The sequence below is a fragment of the Amborella trichopoda genome, chromosome 5 (assembly GCF_054954075.1).
Source record: "Amborella trichopoda isolate Santa Cruz 75 chromosome 5, AtrichopodaSantaCruz75HAP2 v2.0, whole genome shotgun sequence".
Taxonomy (NCBI): Eukaryota; Viridiplantae; Streptophyta; class Magnoliopsida; order Amborellales; family Amborellaceae; genus Amborella; species Amborella trichopoda.
The window spans coordinates 3,298,683-3,315,311 of NC_142340.1; the positions used below are offsets into that span (position 1 = coordinate 3,298,683).

The window sequence follows — 16,629 nt, forward strand, 5'->3', positions numbered from 1 at the left end:
TACTTTATAATGTAGAACCACATGTGCCCTCAAAAATCCATTCGAAAAAATAGTTTTAATGTTGAAAAACCTTTCAATTGATCATCTCGACATCGAGATATATGACTATGAAAAATAAAAAAAAATTAAGTCTTAATATTTTATTATCTACGCCGTCCATTTTCAAGATTTTCATATGTTTATAGATCTACTTGATTTTAACCTTTTTTAAAATTTAAAATTTTATAATTAAATATAAAAATAGATTTTGAGATAATCCTAAGAACATTTTACATCAAAATTATATACCATGATAAAATTTGAAGGTGCACCTTACCTCTACCCCTACAATTATATACCATGATAAAATTTGAAGGTGCACCTTACCTCTACACCTAAGGATGCATCCATATGCCAACTGCACCCTTCAATTAAATAGAGCCGATATGGACCTTAAATCTTGTTTCACACCTCAAGATAAACACCTCCATATGCCAAAAATACCTCCATAATAGCACCAAATTTTTGAGTCGAGAGCTCCCAACCCATGACCATGGGCAGATGGCCTCCCAAGACAGTCCCAGTTAGGGGTGGAGAGCACTAGACCTTCGGTCAACATAGTGCAGTGCAGACAGTAGAATTCAAGACATTATTGCACACAACAAAAGTTCTACAATTAGGAAAACTTTGGTAGAGTGAGAAACTTCTCATCCTCCTTTATATCGAAAAGGTCAGGTTTGTATAAGGTTGCTTCCTCATACTATAGAAGTAAGGCGCACCTTTAAAATTTACTTAGAGATGTTGCATAACTGAAAACCTTATGATGGCTTCCAAATCTTTTTTTATTCTCAGTTATAAAATTCAAAATTTAAAAAATGGAGTACATTAAACAAATCAATAAATATTTAAAAAATTTTTGAAAATAGACTGTCTAAATAACTTTCTGCATTATTTTTTGGACTTTGAAATTTTTTTTCTTCTTCATGTCCATTCATCTCAAGGTCACAATGATAAGTTCTACCGGAACACTCTTCAATGAAGGACTTTTGTGGTACACCTTACTTCAACCGTACAAGGTTGGAACCTTATATAAACTTTTCCTTTATGGACAATAACACTCATCATTTGTAGGAAAATTTATACAAGAAAAGCCTCGGAAAGCAATGGAAAAGGACCTACTTTGAAAAACCCATTTTACAAAATTAAGTCCAAATAAACATCTCAAAAATATATTTCTAAGAGGTGACTCATTTTTCCATTGACTCATAAAAACCGTGTCCTTATCTAATAACTAATACCACTGTACTTTTAAGATACCTTAAATATCAATAACGAGCCCAGACCAACAAGAGACACGGATGGCCACGATATAGAACTGTTCCAAAAATCACCAAACCAGGATCCGGTTCAGAGCCTGCTTGAGCTGGCTTGATACAAGCACGGATCTATAGCTTCTCGACTTTGCTCCAGTTCCCACTATAGTGTTCTTTATGCATCCTTTAAATTTCTCTACAGGTATACCCCCCAAAAACCAACAAGCCAGTCGGGCGGATCCCATGCTCCAAACCAGTGCGTGACCAGTTCGACCCCTGTTCAATTTCTAAAACACTTCTATCTCATATACATTAAATAAATCTAAGCAGAAGTTTAACATTGTTCTAAAGGCCAATGAAGTAACCAAAAAGATTGAGAAACTATGGACAACAGTGTTCCAAAATTGTGCAAGTTGTGTACAATGCTTTCTATTGGGGAAGAGAGAGAGAGACTTTCATATTCTAATACTTGGAAAGCCAAATAACATCGAAAATGGCAGAGGAGGCAAGCATGAAAGCACCCAAGAAAGCAAATGCAATGGAAACTGCCACTCTGTCGCAGAAACGATGCAAAGGCTTGCAAAAATCAGGAAATGCAGAGTGCCTAACTCCTGTTCTATTAAGGTTAGTCACACCAGCTGCTGCTGATCCAGCACTCATCATTGCATAAGCAAATATCTACAAAAACAAAAAAAACAAAAAACAAAAAAAAGATTAAGAGAAAATAGACAAACTCATTATACCAAACTTTTTTCCTACTTTTAATCAGATACTGAACTTTTTTCCTACTTTTGTTCTTAGTCAAACAAGCTAAGAAACCCAAAGCCTGACAAATCAATAGGTCAGGAGGGGTTGGTGAGCAGAACCCAAATATGGACAAATTAATATCGGCAAATTTACAGAAAAATCTTATTTGGAAAAAAATTATACAAGGTTGCAACGATAAAACGTAGAATTAAAGAAGATGCACCTCAAAAATCCATCGGCCATCGGAAAATGTTGAAAAACCCTCTAATTGGTCATCTCGACATCAAGATGTATAAATATAAAACATAAAAAATAAAAAGATTTTGAGTCACATTATCAAGATTTTCATATATCCATAGATCTACTTGATTTTAACCATTTTTCGAATTTAAAATCTTATAATTAGAGATGCAAAATAGATTTTCAGATAATCCTAAGAATTTTTAGACCAAAAGTTTATATTATGATAAAATTTGGGGGGTGCGCTTGCAACCTTATACAAATCACACCTATCTTATTTTACTTTCAAAATAGAAAAATATTCTCATGTATTTCATAGTTTTACGTTCAAGTCGCAATGTTTTAGAGCATACGGTGCATCTTAATTTTATTTATTGTATATATATTGGATTAAAATCAAATTGTGGGGAAAAAATAAAAAATACAAGAAAATAATTTGAAAGAAATAACATTAACAAAATATTGTAGGTTTATTGTGGTTAATTTTTTATTGAACCAATCTTTTAAATTTGTTTAGTGGATGCTTGATGGTGAGAGGTATGACAACCCAGATACCCTAGTCCTGTGTATAAAAAATTCAAATTTGAGCCTAATCCCCGTGTACAAAATATTAAAGTTAAATGCTATGTGCTCTCAAAAAATAGGACTTTCACGTAAATATAAAAAAAAGCTACTTCTATTAAATTTCAAAAAAAATGTGATTTCGCTGTGAATTTTGTAGAGATAAACCCATTTTTTAAAAATAAATTCATAATTTTCTTCTCAAAAAAATACGAAAATATATAGTGGCGAAAGAGATTAGAAAGATGCTGGCAAGTAATAATTTTCCCCAAGGAAAAAGTTCTCAGAGTTTTAAATAATAAGAAAATTAGAGTGCGAAATTCATATAATATACGGAAATACGAAGGGCAATCCTGGTCACACGAACGAAAAAAATAGAGGCCGTCAAAATACCTGATCACCGGCAAAGATTAACCAGGCATGGTTCCTTGAAGGAATTACCGGAATGCCCTTCCAAAGCTTTGCTACACTGAGCAGCAGTTGCAGAAGCGAGTGAGCACACGCGGCAGCCGAAACTCCCACCAAATACCTGCCCAAAAACCACAAATAACTAAATTACCCCTCCTGAAAAATGACCCCGGAATTTTGATTTCAATAAATTTAAGGAATGCAATTTCGAGGAAATATAAGACTAGGCTTCGACCGAAATTTCGGAACCCTGATCAACCACTTTCAAAAAATAAAAAAAGTCCCAAAAAGGGTAAAGTAAACATTCAAAATTTCAATTTTTCATGAACGGTGATTTGTAAAGATGAAAAGATTGAGGAGTTAATCAAGTAATTTTACAGGGGCCTGACGGTTTTCCGAGCACCGTGACCGGGAAATACTGACCAGAAAACTTTCACGGGAAATTTTCCGGCGTTAAATGGCCGGAACAAGAACGGAAAGTATTAGTACATGGAAATTCCTCCACATGGCGCCGCAAAATACGAGTAAGTGAAAAGAAAAAAGTGATCATCGGTATTGCCGATGAGATAAAAGAAAGAAGCTCCAAACGATTTCAGGACAGAGCTCTGGATACTTGATAGCAATGATAGGAACACGTAGCCGAAAAATAGCTATCCTCAGTCTAATGTGGCCGGAAAACAACCCATTTCAGTTATTTTTTCGACGGAAAAACAGCCAGAAAATAGATCAGTCTCAGATAACCAGCAAACTAGCCGGAAAAATGAGTAACTGACTCTAAAATGGCCAGAAAACCAGCCGGAAGATAGCTCCATTGAGTCTGCTTTTGACCTAAAGCTGGTGAGGAAAAAGCTCACTGAGCCTAAAGTGGCCAACAAAACCGAGCCGACAATATCTGACATGACTGAAAATAGCTCCACCGAGTATAAGGTAGCGTGCAACTAGCACCACTGAGCCTAAGATGGCCGAAAAATAGCGCTAACATGTCAAGAAAAGCTAAAAAGGTTAGCAAAAGGATAGCTCCACTGTAACAAATGGCCGGGAAGAAGCTCCGCCATGTCAAAAACAGCTCGAAAAGTAGTAAAAATACCTTCACGACCTTCACGATTTTACAAAATGGCCGGGAAATTTTGTCGGAAAATGGCAGAAGCAATCTGAATGGCCGGAAAACGAAGGGAAACTTACTCAAAAGAGTCGGAAAATGACCATTTGGAGTCAACTTGGAGGTTGAATCCATAGATTGGAACTGAGCCCGAGCTATGAGCAGAGACCATGAATGCTATTGCTGTTATTGATGAGACAATGCAGAGAAGGCGGAGGAAAGCGCTGATGGGATCCGATTTCCGGCGAGTTTTCAGGCCATGAGTGGCCAGAAAATCAGCTGCGGCGCCAGAATGTGAGACGAGGGGGCCGCTCATGGTGACTGAATCATTGGCGGTCGCTTTCGTGGTTTCCGGCATCTGGATCTGTGTCTCCGAGGGTTTGCTCGGGCTGTTCATCTCTCTGTCTCTTCCACCTCGCTGCTGCTTTTCCCTGTACTTTACTTTTGCGCCATATCGTTGTTTAAAAAGAATAGGGTGATATAACAATACCCCTCACTCTTTCAATATGACGGAATCATCCAGTATTTTCATTTGAGATAAAGAGACTGTCGGTTATTCCTAGTTCGCATCGAACTCAAAAGTTTTCAAGAAAAAAGTGCCGATTCAATTGGATTCAGTTGGTGTAGGGAAGTAGGGGTCGCAAAGGACCTCTGACCCGGGAACCGAAGGGTAGACTCGATAGGGATCTGGGTCCGGGTCTAGTAATATATTTCGAGTGTGAATTTATAAAATATATTTAAATATAATGAAATACATAGATATTTTAATTTTTTATTCGGTCCGATCGGGTTTGCTAACGTCTTGGTCCTTGACCAAACCCATTGCCACCCCTAAGCAAGTGCCCTTGCTGGGTCCATAACAATCGGTCAGATATTAATCCGATCCTCCTGTTCTGTCATAGAATTTGGTGATCTAGTTCATCGAATCGATATTCATCCGATCCTCCTGTTCTGTCATAGAATTAGGTGATTTAGTTCATCGAATCGATGATCCTGATTGGCAATTTTGTATACAATTCATTTAATATAATTAAAATAAAAATTTGGGTGAGGGCTGTATTAGGTTGTCGCCTTATAAAGTAAAAGTAAGGCACACTTCTAAAACTTACTTAAAGATGTTGTTCTTGTGTTAGAAAACTTATGACGACTTGAAAATCTATTTTTATCCTTAATTATAAAAGTTAAAGTTATAAAAATGTACAATTCAAACACAGCAGTAAACATTTAAAAATGAATTGTCTAGATAACTTGTTATAAGATGCATTGTATTTTAGACTTCGAATTTTTTTTTCCTTTTGTACCTATATATCTCGAGGTTGAGATGATCAATAGGAAGGTCTCCAGTACTATAATACTTTATTCTATAGGATTTTTGAAGTGCAACTTACTGCAATGGTATAAAGTTGTAATTTTATATAAGCCTTTTTTTTTTTTTCTTTCTTTTTATTTGAGAAAAATAAATTATTTATTTTTGTTACTTGAGGAAATTATTGATCCAGATTACTGCAATGGAGGGCAAATCCAAACTAGCACAATGGAGACCCGATTGAGCACCTGCTAATGGGTTGTTAAACCCATATGGGTCTTTAAACCAAGTTTGTCATGGTCAGTCCCATGCTCGAAGAAAGGAGAAAGGTGGTGTTAGGTAGGTGGCTGATGTAAAACTTTTACCACATCTATTTCACAATTTTAAATGTTAAGGAAAAAGTTTATATAAGGTTGCACTCTTAAAATATAGAACTAAAGATGCACATAAAAAATCCATAGAAAAATTTTGTTTTAATATAGAAAAACTCGGTAATTGATCATATTGACATCAAGATGTATGAATATGAAAAAAAAAAAAATGAGTCCTAGAAATAGTGCATCTTGCAATATATTATCTAGACCGTCAATTTTTGAGATTTTCATATGTTTATAGATGTACTTGATTTTAACAATATTTGGAGTTTAAAATTTTATAATTAGATATGAAAATAAATTTTTAGATAATGTTAATAATTTTTTACACCAAAAGTATAATGTTATGATAAAATTTGGAGGTGTGTCTTAATTGGATTGTTTAAGGTTGCAACATTATACACATCACACCCTTTTGTAATGGCAAAACATAATTCATATTGCCGACCCTAAATAGTTAGGATAAAGCTTAGATGATTATGATGATGAGATTTTAAACCCTTAAAAAATTGGAGCATTTTAAAACCCAATGGTCCATATCATGAACAACCAATTTGGATTGTGAATCGGTCTTAACTAGATTGGTTCTTTATAGGACATAAAAATCAGTATGGCTCAAACCATCCAAATCTCTTGGTTCCCCTATATATATATATATATAGGAAAGCTCTTCCCAACACCTACATCTCGCGTATTAACCTGGATGAGTTGACTAAGCAGACACCTACATTTTGTGTATTAACAACATCTCGCGTATTAACCTGGATGAGTTGACTGAGCAGACACCTACATTTTGTGTATTCACGTGGATGAGTTGACTGAGCAGACAGTAAGTAACCTTCTACTTCTTGTGATTATTGTGAATCACTTACTCCTCGCTGTCATTCTTATTTGACTTTTTTGGGGAGTTCACCTGGTATCCATATGCTGGCGAGTTACCAGAGTTAGAGGACCCAATCATTATGGCTTCTCGACCTAGTTGGTTGTGTAGGGTTTGGTTGATATGCGATGACCTGGTGATGGGTTACTACCTTGATCGTATGCTCTGCCACTTTGGCTACGTCCAGACCATTCCCCTACATGTTCCTCAAGGTTATGCGCTAGAAATACCGATCGAGCATAATGTGAGAGATAGAGAGAACTTCTTTAACCAAGTTTGGGAGCGAAGATTTGACTATACCATTCAGAACCTCATGCAGGGTATTTGGGCAGTGGAGTTGCACATGATTGGCCCACCTCTATACTGGCAACCACCTGATTGGACGGATAGGAGCACTATTTGACCGAATGAGAGCAGAGCGAATGAGGCCATCACGGAGGTGAACACGAGGAATGCTGCGGTGAGGTATTTTGGTCAATTCAGTTTTTGTGAATTATTTTTTTCATATTTTTATTAGGTACATCTCACTAAGATGTAGATATGCTCTAAATTTCATATCGTTTCAATTAGTAAAAAAAATGAAAATTAAAACACTATCGGACAACTTTGACTGTACAATGAAGTTTGAATGGCGATGAGGGTAGACGAAATCACTGTTTATTTTCGTATATATATATAGATATATATATATATATATATACCATTTTTTTCAATTTTTTAAAATAGATTGAGGAAGTACATTTTGAAGATGTTAAATGGAGATGTTAGCGCTAAGAATGGATACCGTGATGGTCACTCGGCACAAGGATTCTCAAACCAAAGAATTGATCCAAATTACCGATCTAGACGAGATTTTGGACATTTTACGGATAAATCCAAACAAACATTAAAGGGGGCTATTCAGGGCTATTTTGGGCTTCTTCTAATGTTTGGGCAAATATAAGCCTCTAAACATCCCCCATCACGCTACCGTACGATATCCCCGATATTACAGTACGGAAGGGTTCGGCTACTTCTTTACTGCCCGCGCGTCTGTAGCATTTCTAGCGACAAATTTGCCCACTTTCAAGTAGGGAAATTACGAAAGGTCCGAGTCCAACATTATATTTTTCGGTCCGACCGGGTCGGGGCTCTACTGACTCCTGGCCTATATATTTATTTCGATCCGGGTCCAGCTCCCGGAATCAACCTGGTTTTAAGAGACCTTTCCATGCTTTTCTGACGGTTTTCTTTACATATCAAAGGAGCATTAATTCATGCCATAAATGGAAATGGCTTGCATATGCCGAAGTGAATCTCTCTCCATCACTCCATAAACCCATGAGAGAGAAATTTTTGCCTTGCCCCACTCCTCAAGACAATTACTTTGCTAGTTATTTATTGAAAAATCGCCAATCCGACTCGAAGTCATCCGAGTTGGCTGGGATTAGTGATTAGTGATCCGAGTTCTAAGAACCTTGGACACATTTTCATTTTCCAATTTTGATTTTAAGCTTTTGTTTTTATTTATTTATTGGTAGTGCTCAATCCGACTTAGTGATACAGTCGAACGGGGTGAATCAGAATCGCCACAAGCAAGTTGTGAACAATTCCGATTTTTTAAAAAATGCCCTGTTTCTTACAAAATGGCTATCCAGATCGATAATTGGTGGCCACTGTGTTGATTCTAGGCGGTTCAACATATATATAGTTTGATATGTAAATTTTTTATTGCATAATACAAATGGCGTTATTGGGTAATGTGTGGAGTCGCACAGCCTCATGTTTGAGGTTTGAATCACTTTCTTAGGGCTCTAATAATGTATGCCTCCCATATAATTTATCGGGCAATTTATCATATCTATTAGAGATAAATTATCAAGAATTTACTTATTTGCAACTATTTCAACACAATATTGTATTTTTCATAGGTATGGGTATTTAAAAAATAAATAAAAAAAGATGTGGGCAAAGTGTTAAATTATTGACCATTCAAAGGTAATTTGATAAAATTCTCATAACTTTTTTTATTTATTTCTTAATTTTCTATTTTTTCGGATGGCTTATCGACATCGGTAATAGGCCATCCACCCCACCAATCTATTTTTTAAAACAATTATTTCCTACATGCTTTTACTAAAAGTGTATAAACACCACTTGATTCCCTTCTCTCTCATTTGTCTCAACAAATGGGATTAAGCCTGCTATGTAAGAGCAAATATTTTGGGTGCACTCGATCCTTAGGGAGAAACTATTTTTTCGTGTGCCTCTCATTATTAACCATTGGGAAATTATTTGGTAGGGCTGCAACCTTATCAAAATAAGCAAAGCTTCTCATCATAACTCATCAAAAATTACAAATCAAGCATTGAAACACCTTCACATCGATCATCTTGGCTTGAACGTTATGGTTGTAAAAAAAAAAACAGGATTTTAAACTCTAAAATAGTGTATATTATAACAAATTATCTAGACCATCTATTTGACCCTAAAAATAAGTGTTTATAGATCCGCAAGATTTGTACTATTTTTTTAATTTCAAATTTTATTGACGGTGTTAGAAATTGATTTTAGATCCATTATAGAGAGTAATATTCATAAATCTTAAGCCTCATAGAAACTTCATTCGTTAGGTAGACTTTCATTAACAGGCATGGATAAGATCTCTTCCTCGTGTTTCTCTTCTTTTTTAATCCAACCCTTGATATTTGGGCTTGTGTTGGCCCACAAGGTGACACTCATCTGTACAACATACTTTGTTTGATGAACATAGTTCACACCCCATAAAATTCTATAGGTCGAGAGAGAGAGAGAACAACTGACTTTAAGACAAGTTCATAGTCCATGACATAGAAATTATTATCGATACTTCAGTGTTTCAAAACAATAATCGGTGCCAACTCAGATATTTGTCGATTCAAGTCAGCAAGCCATCTTGAGTTGGCTTGCTGATCTTGGACGATTTGTCCTAAGCAATAAAAGAAAGAGATACTTAGGACTTCTTTGGATTTTTTAAAAATATCTGAGATTGTATATAATGAGATCATTTACCCTTGGTGTAAGGAGGTCACAATTACTTATAACTACCTGATATAAAATGAAATCATTTACATTTGATGCAAAGATGTCACAATTACTTATACCAAACAGATGTGAAATCTGATAGTCTGGGTGTGTCACAAAGTTCGATAAAATTTCATTTAAACTTTGAACTTGATCAATAGAATAAGTGCAGCCACCCAATTTTCTATACAAATGTCAAGATTAATTGTAACCCCCTTATATTAAAGGTAAATAGTCTTACTGTATATTTTTTCAAAATAATTCTCATTATATTCTCCCTAGTACCAACAAACTAGGCATCTCCAGTATTAATCCTCAGGAGATAAATCGTTGCCTAATCCTAATTTTTACTTCATTTATGGGAAAAGGATATTCTTTTTCACCCTATATCATCTCTCTCTTCTATAAACCTCCGTGGAATTTTTTCCGTCCTTGAAATTTTGAGTAAATTTTTCCAGGAAGCCGAACGAGCCCTCCGGACTTGAAAACTTCTTGACATGCTTGATTTCTCGCTTCAAGGCTATCCAGAACTAGGAAACTCTGGATCTGAGAATCAACAAAGTCTCTTGTGGATAAATTATCTGAAAAAGAAAAAATAAATAGCAAAAAAATGGGGTACGCATTGTATGAGACGAGGATCATGCAATAGATGGAGCCAAATTGAGAATACTTGACAAGGCACATGCACCTACGTCTCATATGTAAATATGCGACAAATATAGGGGCCACTTGGGTACTAAAACGCAAAATTAAGGGTCGCATCAAATAAGCGGCTACCTAGAGTTAAAAGAAATGACATAAGAGTTGAAATTTAAGAGCAATGTCTAAAAAATCGTCGATCCGAATCGAGATTCACTAACCACATAATTGCAAGTCCTCTTACGTTTTTATAGAAAATTGTCCAGATACAACTCGTTCGGGTCACGGATCATGAGGACCAAAAGTTTAGACTCTCACAAGTCTAAACTAAAATCCGACTTTTCAAACATTGGTCTAGCATCCAATACAACTACAGTTGTTGGCCCTGGTGTGTGAATCACACCGATTCACAGATAGAAAAAGGAAAAAAAAGACTGCTGAAGACAAACTCGCATGATACTTGCGTAAAAGCCAAAGGTTAATATAGCAAGACTATTACTGTTATTTTATCATAAAAGTACATATTTTTAGTGTACAATAATAAATAGTTCATATTCATTCTATATTTGAATATGTATACCACACAAAATTTAATTTGGAATTTGAACCCACATTTGGCTCATTATTTTTTTTTAAAAAAGTATATATCTCCAAGTGTCAACCCAATGTCCAAGTGCCACCCAATACTTCATCGAAAATGAAGTGCATGGTAAAGCAACATAGTTAGGGTGCATCGATATACATACCTTAATAAAGATATTTTGAAGTTCTTTTTGTTGTGGGGCAAGTGTGAATTGAGCAATACATTTTATTTTCCTTCTTTTTTTTTCTTTTTGAATATTCACTTAAATTGAAGAATGGGTCCCTTGTATTGTTCGCAAAATTACCCGATCTAATTGCTAACCGCCCAGTTAGATCGGAACCAGCTACTTCGGTTCCGATTTTGGGCGGTTAGGGTGATCAACCGGTATTAAAAAAAAAAAAAAAAAAAGTGTATATAAATTTACAAAAATAAAAAATTTGATTTGTAATACTTTTTAAAATATTCTTTACATTATGGTAACAATTAAAAATTGTTTTGGTCATTAATACTCACTTTTATATTTTTCTATTTTTTCTAGAAAATTTTAAAAATAGCTCTTGAAAAATATAAAATGAGTTAAAATGTATTTTTTTTTTATTAATTTTCAACTTCATTTGAATGTGTTTTGTTTCAATCATTCTTTATATAATTTACATATTTTAGTAAATTTATTTTTTTAATATGTTTTTGACCACCTGGAATTTGCTCAATTAAAATAGTTGAATCGATCGGTTTACCAGTTAGATCGGTTAAATCGCTTCCAAACCCATGTCCGGTTAACCGGTTAGCTTTTGTAAACACTGGTCTCTTGTTTAAGATATTTTCTTGTTCTTTATATTGATGGGTAAGTGGGAATCGAAGAATTTTGAGTTGTGTTACCTTTTAGCATGGTCCCTATGCATGCTTTCATTATTGGCACTTGAGTTGAAATAATTTGTATTCTACTTTCTTCACGGGTCCTAATTACCGGTGAGCAGAAAAACATCGCGACTACAAAAGCACCTCTCAATGATTGCTGCTATTTGAAACCTGTTTTCGAACACATTCTAGAGAGATAATGTGCACCTAGAGAGAGAAAATTCTGTAGAGGGTGTTGGAGAGAGAGAGAGTTTAGAAAAATATGTGCAACCTTTGTTTGTAAAACTCGGCGAGTCAAACCGGAACCTAGCACTAGCCTATTTGGATTTTGGCCATTTTAGTGTTGTGACCGGCTATTTTAAAAACTTCAAAAAATTTATATAAAATCTCAAAAGATAGAGGATTTGTTTTTAATATTTTTTTTATCATTTTGATAAAGATTGGAAAGTATTTTGACCATAAATATTTATTTATATATATATATTTTTTTTTTTTTAATTTTCAAAATATCTCTAACACAAATTGATGGGTTTTTAGTAAATCATTTTTTAATATATTTTTTAAACTTTTTTGTATTTTTTTAATATTTTTTAGACTGGTCAAGACATGACTTGTTTACTCGAAACCAAACTATCGGCCAGTTTTCGAGGTAGGAGAACAATATTATGATCATCATGACTAGAGAAAACCTGTGGTCACATGGGTCATCACAATTCAATAAATGGTTAAGTTGTGAAGGAGATCGCTTAGGAGAATATTGGGAAAAGGCTCTACCAGAGTCCACTCCCTTATCACTGTTCAATCATCCATTAGACGATGATGATTCTTTTGACTGGTCATAAAGTTTATAGTATTATTTTCCAAAAAGAGGCTGAAAGCCTGTATGACGTGCTCATGTGATTAACTCCATCGGGCAAAAGAGTTATTTCGGAGAATTTTTTAGATCTGAAATTCTAGGGTCCACTTAAAAATCACATTATGATCATTTAAGGGGTGCGGTTTTTATAGAGCCGAGGTTCTAAACCATCGAATTAGAGTCCACTTTCAAATAGTATCGAGAAATGTGGTTTGAATATTGGAAATCTTTGTGATAGCCTTAAAATATATTTCCATCTTTAATTATACAATTTAAAGGTTAAAAAATAGTGTAGATGGAGCAGATTTATGAACATTTAAAAATACTAAAAATTGACGGTAAAAAAATACGTTACAAGATGCACTATTTTCAAAACTTGAAATCCATTTTTTTCTCATGTCCAAGCATGTTGATGTCGAGATATTCAGTTTGAGGATATTTGGGCACCAAAACAACCTCTTCTAATAAAATTTTTGAGTCGGGCTGTAATTTGATTGTTTAGAGCCTGAGCTCTATATAAATTTTTCCCTTATTTAAAACAATAAAATTGGGAGTCAAAAACAGATTCTCACCACGTCATTTGATGGGGTAAATACATCCTTAAATTTTTGGGGTCTTAAGAATACTTCTAGTTTAGGGTTGCATGATAAAGAACGAACGGCCAGTACGCTCCAGTCTCGGTATCGGTCAGTGATTTAAAAAACGAATCGGTGATCTAAATCGAGCATCCAAAAAACCGGTTTAGATCAGTGAATCGGCGATCTGGATAGCCGTTTTACTGTGCTAAAAAAAGTAGTGAACTTGCAAAAAGCACATGAAAAAACAGCGAACATGTCAAAAACCGATCCAAAGAGTGAATCTGTAGTTCGAACCCATGTTTTGTTGTGCGGAACTGCCGGTTCCCTTTTTAAACTCAGCCATTTTCCTATACATATGTAGAACTTGAATGCGTGACCAATTTCTAATTCAGATCGATGATTCCGTACCAATCCCCTATACATATGTAGCATTAGAATGCGTGACCAATTTCTAATTCAGATCGATGATTCCGTACCAATCCCCTATATATATGTAGAACTAGAATGCGTGACCAATTTCTAATTAAGATCGATGATTCCGTACCAATCCGATGTTTTTTAAATCATCGATATCGATACATATTGTGCAATCGTAGAATTATCATGGAAAAGGAGTAAAAGCTGACCATGCTACAATGAACAATCAGGTACCGATGCTATGTTACACAATTTGTCTAAAACATAGCGATACACACGAGGGTTGATGAGAAGACCTATAGTTCATATCCACCGTCCATCAGGAACAATGGATGGCTGATATGCTGATGTGTATCGGTACACAGTAACAGTACACAATATACACACGCTCCCTAGAGCATCATGGAACCTGAACTTTTCCGAAATTCCCTGAAACTTTGAAGTTTGAACAAAGTTTAGAATCCCTTTGCACGCGTACCTAGAGAGAGAAACACAGGGGATCCTAGAGAGAGAATCGACCAAAGTAGCGATGAGGTCACGCGGCCCAAAATTTATGCTCCCGTGAGGCACTCTCACAAGACGTAAACTCCTTTTCCCGACGAAACCCAACAGCTTTGCCGAAATTTCGTGAAAATTCTGCACGCCGCCATGTTGAGGTTCGAGCCTTTCTTGGGCCTTGCCCTATGCGGCCGAGCCACGATTGGACCGCTCTGTGTTCGGGCACGGAACCCAAACATGGGCCTGCCGGCCTGAGCAACCTATAATCGACTCGGTGTAATTCACAAAAATTGGGTAGGTTTTGGTTCGGCAAAAAATTATTAAAAAAATAAGAATATAAAGGAAAAAGTTTATCTAATGTTGCAACTTTAAAATGTAGAATTATATATGCACCTCAAAAAATCTACCATAAAAAATTGTTTTACTATTGAAAAAAACATCTAATTGATCGTCTAGACATTAAAAAGTATGAATAAGAAAAAAAAAAATTTTGAGTTCCAAAAATAGTGCATCTTGCAGTACATTATCTACACCAACCATTTTCAAGATTTTCATATATTTATAGATCTACTTGCTTTCATCATTTTTGGAGTTTAAAATTTTGTAATTAAATATGAAAATAGATTTTAAGATAATCTTAAGAATTTTTTTCAACAAAATTACGTGTTATGATAATTTTTGGAGGTGCGCCTTAATTGGATTGTTTAAGGTTGCAACCTTGTAAAAACCACACCCAAATATAAAATACACTCAACAAATATGAAGATTGTGTTTGTGGTAAACTTAAAGAACAATTGTTTCATGCGGGCCATCGCATAAAACAATATGCGCTCCTAAGGTATAAAGCATCCATCTTAAAGATGGACATAAATAGGTGGTCCATCCAAAACAATTGTAACTAAAGATACAAATATTTTTTTAATATAATTACTATTTCTGATTTTCAATTTTTTTTCATAATCATGATCTTCATGTTAAAGATTATCCATACCCTAAAAATTAAGAACAAATTACATTTAAAAAATATATTTATTCCCAACCCAGCATTTTTACAATATGCAGGTTGGCTGCATGCTAACCGCACCCAAACTTAAATGAAACACATCTAAATCAATGGGGGTATTTGTGAAATGATCTAGGAGCACCCAAACTTAAATGAAACACATCTAAATCAATGGGGGTATTTTTGAAATGATCTAGGAACATTCTAAACATATTTCAAAAAACAAAAATATAAAAATAAATATTCATGGCTCACACACCGTCCAATCTTTACCAAAATGATAGAAAACATTAGAAAACACATTACAAATAAGTTTCTTATTTTCTTAAATTTTTTAAATTTTTTCAATTCTTTTAAACAGTTTGGAATTTGACCACAAAAACTAGCTAAAACTGGACCGGCCAAATGCCAGTTCCAAGTAACCTGGCCGGTTCCAATTCTACCCAGCATGGCTATCGAAAACTGGAACAGCTAACATTTTATTTTTCTTTAGATTTTTTCCTTGTTATTATTGGGAACCTGGTCCAAGCTAGGTCGGCTATATCCCTGTAAGGAGGAGCGGGCTGTGGCCTACATTACTTTGGTGCATGCCCTATGCAGTACCTCAAGTTGTAATCGTGTCTGATCTAGTTTTTTGAAGGATACAAAGCTTTTCAAAAATTGATCGATGAGCCAACTTAGAATCGCTCGATTAGGTTCAGTCCCACGATGAGATAAAAAAAAAAATACCAGAGGTGTAGATTTCCAAATCCCCCAACCCAACCCCAATCTCAACCTTACATTTGGATTTGGAAACCACAATCGGGCCATCACCATTTCATCTCTGGAAATAAGGTCTATAAAGTTGTCAACTTTATACTACAAAAGTGCGGCAAACTTCAAAAGTCCGTTGGAAAAGATTGTTCTTATATCATTTCAATCTCGAGATTTATAGATACAACAAAGAGTAATGATCCTATGAGACCCTCCCGCACCCATGTGTAAAGGATCTTAAAGGATCACCATTAAATTTGGCACAGATCTCTACAAAAGTTATTACATGGGTGTGGGACTTGATTTTTTTAGAGATCTGTGCTAAAATTAATAGTGATCCTTTGGGGTTCTACACACATGGGTGTGTGAGGGACTCAGAGGATCATTACTTTACAAAAATACGGTCAAGTCTTAAAAATAATGCATGTTGTAACACATTATCATAATTGTCTACTTTCAAGATTTTAAGTATTTATCAATCTACCTATTCTGCAC

At 35.1% G+C, this 16,629-nt stretch overlaps 1 protein-coding gene across 1 annotated transcript; it reads right to left on the minus strand.

Moving 5' to 3' along the window:
* Positions 1 to 1,576: 1,576 nt before the first annotated feature.
* On the minus strand, positions 1,577 to 4,782 carry LOC18443382 (CASP-like protein 3A1). Its single transcript, XM_011628416.3, has 3 exons — positions 4,431 to 4,782; positions 3,234 to 3,369; positions 1,577 to 1,970 (listed from the first exon to the last, which is right to left on the minus strand). Exons 1-3 carry the CDS (start codon positions 4,742 to 4,744, stop codon positions 1,755 to 1,757), a joined length of 666 nt encoding a protein of 221 aa, XP_011626718.1. The 5' UTR covers positions 4,745 to 4,782; the 3' UTR covers positions 1,577 to 1,754.
* Positions 4,783 to 16,629: the final 11,847 nt, after the last annotated feature.

Bases quoted from the DNA above. Each gene is read 5' to 3' on its own strand.
- LOC18443382 (XM_011628416.3), bottom strand. From the start codon at position 4,744: ATGAACAGCCCGAGCAAACCCTCGGAGACACAGATCCAGATGCCGGAA. The intron at 3,370-4,430 runs GTAAGTTTCCCT...GTTTTTGGGCAG, and splicing joins TCATTTTCCGACTCTTTTGA to GTATTTGGTGGGAGTTTCGG. The intron at 1,971-3,233 runs GTATTTTGACGG...TTGTTTTTGTAG, and splicing joins TAATCTTTGCCGGTGATCAG to ATATTTGCTTATGCAATGAT.